This window comes from Oryza brachyantha, chromosome 9 (assembly GCF_000231095.2).
Source record: "Oryza brachyantha chromosome 9, ObraRS2, whole genome shotgun sequence".
NCBI lineage: Eukaryota > Viridiplantae > Streptophyta > Magnoliopsida > Poales > Poaceae > Oryza > Oryza brachyantha.
Window position 1 is genome coordinate 6,211,060 of NC_023171.2, and position 7,866 is coordinate 6,218,925.

The 7,866-nt window shown below is 40.8% G+C and overlaps 1 protein-coding gene across 1 annotated transcript; it reads left to right on the forward strand.

Annotated features, from left to right (window-relative positions):
- Positions 1-697: 697 nt before the first annotated feature.
- On the forward strand, positions 698-7,007 carry LOC102709108 (disease resistance protein RGA2-like). The gene is made up of 2 exons (XM_006661045.3): positions 698-1,039; positions 3,899-7,007. The coding sequence occupies exons 1-2, from the start codon at positions 740-742 to the stop codon at positions 6,926-6,928; spliced, it is 3,330 nt and encodes a 1,109-aa protein (XP_006661108.1). The 5' UTR covers positions 698-739; the 3' UTR covers positions 6,929-7,007.
- Positions 7,008-7,866: the final 859 nt, after the last annotated feature.

Consider the following 7,866-nt stretch of genomic DNA (forward strand, 5'->3'; position numbering starts at 1 on the left):
TGAGAAGGGTGACGATGCATCGAGAGTAATTGATCTAAATTATGATGTAGATGATTTATAATAACCCTGGACATATATATTTATACCCTCGGGTGGATGCTAGTTCGTATTGGACACGACATATGACTCCTAATAGATAAAAAGAAATAATAAACTTCTATGTAAATATTGTCTCTGACACACAAGTCACACGACGAAACACACGCTTCGTATGATTGCACCATTTTGCAAGCAGGCCACTTAAGCCGATCGCTTGCGAAGATGGACCCATCTTCACACTTAAGTGACCCACCCTGATAATCCTTTTTCGCTTGGAGGCCATGCCTCCCCTGGTCCAGCCCATCGCATGCCACGATTGGTATGCATGGTTCGCCTCGTAATGTTCACTGGGTTGTCCGCAAAAATTATTTATCTGGGAGCAATTAGCAAAGCAGAAACCTAGCTATACACCGAATTATTTCATATTATAAGATTTTTGGCGTTGTCTATTTCAACAGTCTATCGATACATATATTTTATATATATGTCTAGATTCATTAGTACATAAATAAATTAGGGCCAAAAAATCTTTATAACGTAGAACGAAGGAAATAATTAATTTAACGCGCTTAGGTCATGTGAAGTGGACGCCGCTCCAACCGTGGCTATTTGCGTGACTGTGCGCAGAAGCAACTAGTTAAGCCTATAGCCACATCGATCGAAGCTTGGGTCGCCGATCTAGCAAATTGCCAGATATCGCATGGCCGTATCGGCAGCCCATGCGGCGGCCGAGATGCAGCTGGGCGACTCGAGCAAAAGCCGCGGCGGAATTCGAGCCGAGCTCCGGCGGCTGGTGGAGATCGCCGACGACGAGGAGACCCGCAGCCTCGTCAGCGCCGCCGAGTTGATGATGGTGACGGCGGCGAGGGACCGTCGCGGCGACCTCGCCGCGTGGATCGGAGGGCTCCGAGAGGCCGTGGGTGACCTGGACGATATGGTCGATGACTTGGGCGAGCAGCGGCGACGGGAGCGGCTGGAGAAGGAGGCAAGGAGGAAATCGGTAAGCCCGACGATCTCATCTCATCTCGCGCCTGATCGAGTTTCTTTTCTTTTTCTTTTTGTAAATTCTAAAAAAAACTGCTGAAAGAACTAGCGTGTTAATTATTATCATTAATTGATGGAGAAAATCCTTGGTTGGACCAACGGCATGAGCAGTGTGGGTCAAACATCAACCATCTCTATATATCTCCTATTTGTACAATTTGGCCGCGTGTCCTTGATTTGTTAACTCCAAGTTTTATAGATTATATATACATATACCGTATATATATGGGGTATTAATTATAAACTAATTTATTTTGCATCTAGTAACCAATAGATACTTTCTTATATCGATCTCCTCGTTCTCTCCCTTTTACCTTAGGCCCCATTTAGTTGTTAAAAACTTTTGGAAGACGGGTCACATCAGTACGTATAATTATATATTTGAACTATTAAACATAATTTAATTACAAAACAAATTTCAGATTCTTCCTAGAAACTAGAAACCGCGAAATGAATCTTTTGAATCTAATTAATCAGTCATTAGTACATGTTGGTTATTGTATCACTTATGACTAATCATATACTAATTAGGATCAAAAGATTCGTCTCACGATTTTCCCCATAACTGTGTAGTTAGTTTTAATTTTCATCAATATTTAATGTTCTATTTAGATATCCAAAAATTCGATGTAATGTTTTTGGAAAATAATTTTGGACACTAAACAGGCCTTATTGTCATCAAATTCCTACACAACGTGACAACGATGACATATAATCTCTAGAGCTTCTTTGACACGGCTAGCTAGCTCCAGCTCATAGATCATTGTCCTGTAGAGCTAGAGCCAAGCCAAGCCAATTAAAGATCCTCCACAAAATACATAGGAACTATTTCTTCCCAGCTCCACAACTACAGAGATACGTTTGAGATTTAGATCACCTTTTGTCATAAATTTTGGTCAAGATTGTAGGAATATGTGCTGCTTGTCTGTCGGTTCCCGAACTCTTTAAAATTTTGAGATATATATCCTCCAAGTTGAGTTAATTGCTACCGAAGATTTGACCAATTTCTGGCAACTTTAGAGACAGTACCCTTCGTAATTAAGTTCAATACCTGACACCTGCTATGGTCAGCTAACAGTAGTGGCCACAAATATTAATAAATGCCATAAATATAAATTAATAAACAGCGCAAATGAGTTGTAAATAAATTTCACACACAGACGATCTCGAGTGCATACACAATTGAGTACGTATACAACCCAAAGTGGTGGTGGTCTTCATGACGCCCATTTCATATTATGGAAACAGCTAGCTGGTGTGTCTATGCTTTGGAGAAGACCACATCAAGGTTGCATTTGCGTCAACCCACGACGCACGTACGCTACCGTGATGTCGCGGCGGTTTTTATCACCAGCCTTACCTTTTCTTTTCTAATTAATAATCTCACGCGGTTAGCTTGCCCAGCACAACTGGTTAATATATATCTGGCTGAACACGTCCATGCCAGACAGCGTAGATACATGTATATATACAACCTGTCTGGCCTGGGCGGAATTAAAAAAAAAAAGGTTTAAAAGACAAGGGCTAAACTTTTAAAATTTATATGATATATAAAATTTTAAAGAGATTATGGACCTAGACCTAGGGCTCCAGCCATATATAGCTGTCCTAGTTCGCCTCTGCTGTCTGGCGTAAAGAAAAATACGCTAGAACAGGGTAAGCAGCTGGATATGTTTATATCCCATTCTAGTACTTAGGCCCCATTCGACACATAAGTTAACTTATCCAGATTCCCTCGTTTTCCACGTGCACGCTTTCCGAACTGCTAAACGGTGTATTTTTTAAAAAAATTTCTATAGAAAAGTTACTTTAAAAAATCATATTATTCTATTTTATATTTTTATTATTAATAATTAATTAATCATGTACTAATCTATTGCTATATTTTTCGTGTCGGATAAGTTAACTTATCTCCCTCAATGCAGAACACGGCCTTAGTAAGTACCATTTCCCCATCCTATGGTTACAAACATAAAGGTAAAAACAATTCAATTGTCCTTATGCAGCGAAAGGGCTTTAGCTACCATATAACCCAACTTAAACTATTTATTTATTAAATACACATATTTCAAAAATCAAAAGCATCAAAACTTGGGATTCAAAATGGTCAAAGGTATTGGATCTCTTGCCTTGGGTGTTGTTATCTTCAGGCTCAAAATATTCTACTACTTCTACCTCCAAAGCATCTTTCTCTAATTACTTCACGTGGTTTTTTAAGTTGACATCGTTGACTTTGGGATGTATGTTTGACTGTTCCTTTTATTTAAAATTATTGTGCAAATATGTAAAATTACATGTTATTTTTAAAGTTTATTTAATAATAAATCAAATAATACCAAATAAATTATTAATTATATAATGTTTTTAATAAGACAAATGATTAAATATAGACCCAAAAAGTCAATAGTGTTAAATAAAAAAAGTGGATGGAGTATTTAAAAAGAATTAACTACGTTCAATAAATAATGCAAAAGTACAAAGATGGTATTTGTTGATTTAAAAAAAAACATAGTCAAAGTTGCATCCCAAATACGCAAAAAAAAGTTCAAAGACATGTATTTATGACTGGAGCAAGTACATGATGGTGAATTGAGCAGAGATTTATTTTATCCTTTGGTAGGGAAACAAAAATTTGATGTATATGTCGAATGGATGACCGTTCTAAAAATTACCGCTGCTCTTATATTTGAACTGAATAATCTTGGAGATTATAAAATCTTTACTAGTTGAAATTAGTACATCTAAATCTTATATTATTTGTTTTGGTTTCGGTGTCCACTTACAAGATAAACTAATGAATTGTTTATCTGAACAGATGCTTCGTTGGTTCTCAGACTCATCATCCGACGATGAGATCGATTACAAGAAAATGAAAATTCAAACTGAAAGTCTGAATAAGAAATTCCATAAGATTTTACAGAATGGTATTGGACTTGGTTTGCAACCAGGTGACAGATGGCAGAAACAGAAAAGGATATCTGAATTTACTGGGGATCTCCCACCTCTTGTAGGAGATGTTGAACAAGAAAAGACCAAGTTGATCAACAAATTGACTAGCACCCAAAGCCCCAGCCCTGTCATTGCAATATTTGGGTTGGATGGAACTGGCAAGACTACATTGGCACGAAAAGTACATGATGACCTCCTCATAAGAAGTGTATTCAGCAATGTTGTATGGGTAGCTGGCTCCAGATCTCTCACTGAAGTGAAATTGCTACGTGCAATTCTGAAGTCTTTTGGTGGTAAGCCTGGAGAGACAGAAAGTTGGGAGCAAATGCAGAACATGTTGTGCACCATGCTTGCTGGAGCAAAGAGATTCTTGCTGGTACTTGATGATGTATGGGGTCACCAAGTTCGTGAGAACTTTCTAGAAGCTAGCTTGGAAGCACAGGAAGGAAGCCGAATTCTGTTGACTACCCGGGATGAGACAGTTATGAGTCGAATGCATCTGGGTCCTGATGACATCCACAAAGTACATGAATTGAGCTTCCCTGCATGTTTGTCTCTTCTACACACTAGTGCTGGCATGGACGAAAGGCATTGTGACAAATTAAAACAAATTGGTATAAGTATTATCCAAAAATGTTACAGGGTTCCGTTGGCTATCAAGGTTATGGGTGGTCTCCTAGGAACAAAGAACCCAACAGAAAAGGAGTGGCAGGAAGTGATCAATGAGACTGAAAAATGGATCGTTGAGGGCTTCCATGATGCCACGAAGAATATATATATCAAGGACATCCCAAATCGGAATGAGACGAGGAAAATAATTCTTAAGGACATCCCAGATGGCATGAAGGAAATATGTGTCGCCATATACTTAGCCTATTTCAACCTGCCACACCATTTGAAGTTATGCTTCCTTTACTGCTTACAACTCCCTGAAGAATTTGTTATAAGGCCACAAACTGTTACTCAGCTATGGATAGCAGAGGGCTTCATTAAAGAACAAGATAACTGCAGCCCTGAAGATATCGCAGAGGAGTATTACAAGGAATTGGTTGTAAGAAATCTTCTCCAGCCGGAGGTTGGGTCTTCTGATATGTCAAGATGCACAGTGCATGATTGTATAAAGTCCTTGCTGCAACCTTTCACTGGAGACAACAAATCAACAGCTACCACCGTCACCGAAGGGGAACAAATTTCCAGAAGCTTCAGGACAGCTATTGTTGTGTATAAGAACCCATCAAGTGAGCGTGGCCTGGAGAAGGGGTTGAAGGGGCTCGTGAACTTGAGATCACTTGACCTTACTGGCACTGGCATTAGATACATCCCGAAGTCGATAATGCGTCTACTCCACCTTAGGCTCTTGAATCTCTCACTAACCCAAGTGTTAGAGCTTCCAGAATCCATTCAGAAGCTCAGACACCTGCAGTTCTTGATACTTCGGTGTTGCTATGGGCTCCAAACACTGCCAAAGGAAATCAGCAGTCTGGTGAACTTGAGGACCCTTGATTTGGAAGGGTCTGCACCACACACAGCTCTTCTCCCAAGTTTAGCAGCCCTGGAGGAGCTGACTGTACTGCATGGTTTCGTTGTAAAGAGGCACAATGCGGCAACTGGGAAAGATCATCAGAATGGATGGCCTATAGAAGACCTGAGACCTTTGAAATCGTTGCGCAGCCTACAGATAATGAACATAGACAGAGTTCCAGACGATTGCAGTGCTGAAGAAGCTGCCCTGTCAAGGAAATCTTGCCTCACTCGTCTTGAGCTATGTGGTAGTGCCACCATTGATACTCAGGTCTTTGTACCAGATGAAGAAAACGTTAGATGGCTCAGTGTGCTTACTGCTCTCCGCCCTCCACGATGCTTGGAGTACCTCAAAGTTGCGAGCTACTACGGCAAATCTTTTCCTGATTGGATGATGCATCTCCAAAATCTCCAGCGGCTTGTTGTCGCCGACTGCAAACTCTGTGAGAGCCTCCCGGCTTTAGGGCAGCTACCACAGCTCAGGTTCCTCACCATAACTGGGTGCCACAAGCTGCGCACCATCGAGCGAGGAACAGATGCTACTCTGGTATTTCCAAAGCTAGAGCAGCTGGACCTGAGTGACATGCAGATCTTGGAATCGTTCGAATGTTTTAGAGATGGCGACTTCCCATCTCTCACCAAATTTTATGTAGAGAACAGTCCCAGACTGAGATCCCTCCTCCCGTCTGGACATGGGCATTGCAAGGCACTGACAAGTATGAAGGTTGTTGGTGCTGATATCCTCCAAACCATTAGCAGCCTACCTGCGCTCAAGGAATTGGTTGTCCAAGACTGCAGAGAGCTTGCAATGATCTCAGATCTTCCAGAGCTTCAAGTCCTGCTGGTCTCTGACTGCTCAAGACTGAAGGATGTGAAGGGAGTTGCCAGCCTAAGGCATGTCCACTTCGTCGACAGGGTGATGAAAAATCTTCCAGATTGGTTGACAGGCCAGCATGCCTCTGTGCTGCAAACATTAACCATTGCCGGCACGGCAGAACTACTTGGGAAGTTGGTTCCTGACACCGAAAATTGGTCGGCTATAAGTAACATTGACAAAGTTTATGCAAATTTTCCTGATGGGACCTTGTTCTTGGCCTGTAACAAGGGCAGGCTTGATTTTCTGATGATCAAGCCAGTGGATGGCCCTCAGTTGGAAGATCCTTATGGACAAGCCATGCTCACCAAAATTGTCAGAGTGGCCTCATGGACTGGCCTGGCAAATACCGTCAAACAGTATTTCATCCCTCTTACCATTTCTTTTGTGTTTTTGTTGCTGGCAACCAGAGATTTGATCCTCGTCGGGTTCTTCGTCGCCTTGTTTGCGGCATTGGCATGCATTGCTGGTGTGCTGGCTTCTATGTCATATATGCCTTAATTCAGAAAAAAAAACCTCAGGTGGTGAACATAAACCATGCAGCTGGACCAACGAGCAATTATATATAGCATCTTCCGTATGACGGTGTGCTCTTTTATAGTTTTATTAGAAAACCAGCAGGTGTGTTTTTTAGTTGGCATAATGTTGTATGCTCCTGTGTATACTACCACTGCTAAGTAAAAGGTACCGTAACGGTGTCCTTTTATATACTTCTCGTTATGGGCATGTTTTGTTCATTTCAAAATAACCCTTATATAATTTTTGCATTATTAAATAATGTACATGATGTGTTTAGCTTATAACCTTCCCAAATTTTGCTGTTGTTTTGGTAGAAGCGTTCTCGTCCTCCTCAGGGCCGCATAGTTTTGTTTATATAGGCTAGAAAAAGCCCCCAACATGGCATATAAGTTTGAGACATCGTCTGGACTCTATCTCAAGAACACAGCAACGTATACGATCATACATGTCTATAGTACATATCAATATCTCTAACACTCTCCCTCAATCATAACTTATATAAGTTAAGATTGTTTACATAACTGAACATCAGACAATGACTTTGTAAAACCATCTACTACGTGATCTTCGGAAGAAACAAACCAGATCCCACCCAATTGCTTACTCACTACTCGTTCTCTTACAAAATGGTAATCAACCTCGATATTCTGTTGGCACACTGTCTTTCACCTGCCTAGGACTACCTCTTAGAACAACAAGACCGAAAGTAATTGATTTTGCCCCGTTAACTAACAGAATTAAGAGAAGATTAATTGCTAGTTCAGCTTTCCTATCTTATGGGGATTGCCTTACCCTTGTAAATTCAGTTCTGTCTTCACTTCCAACCTACTATATGTGTTCATTGTCCTTGCCGATTTCAGTAATTAAAACAATAGACAGAGCTAGAAGGCATTGACTCTGGAGAGGAAAGGATCTGGCAG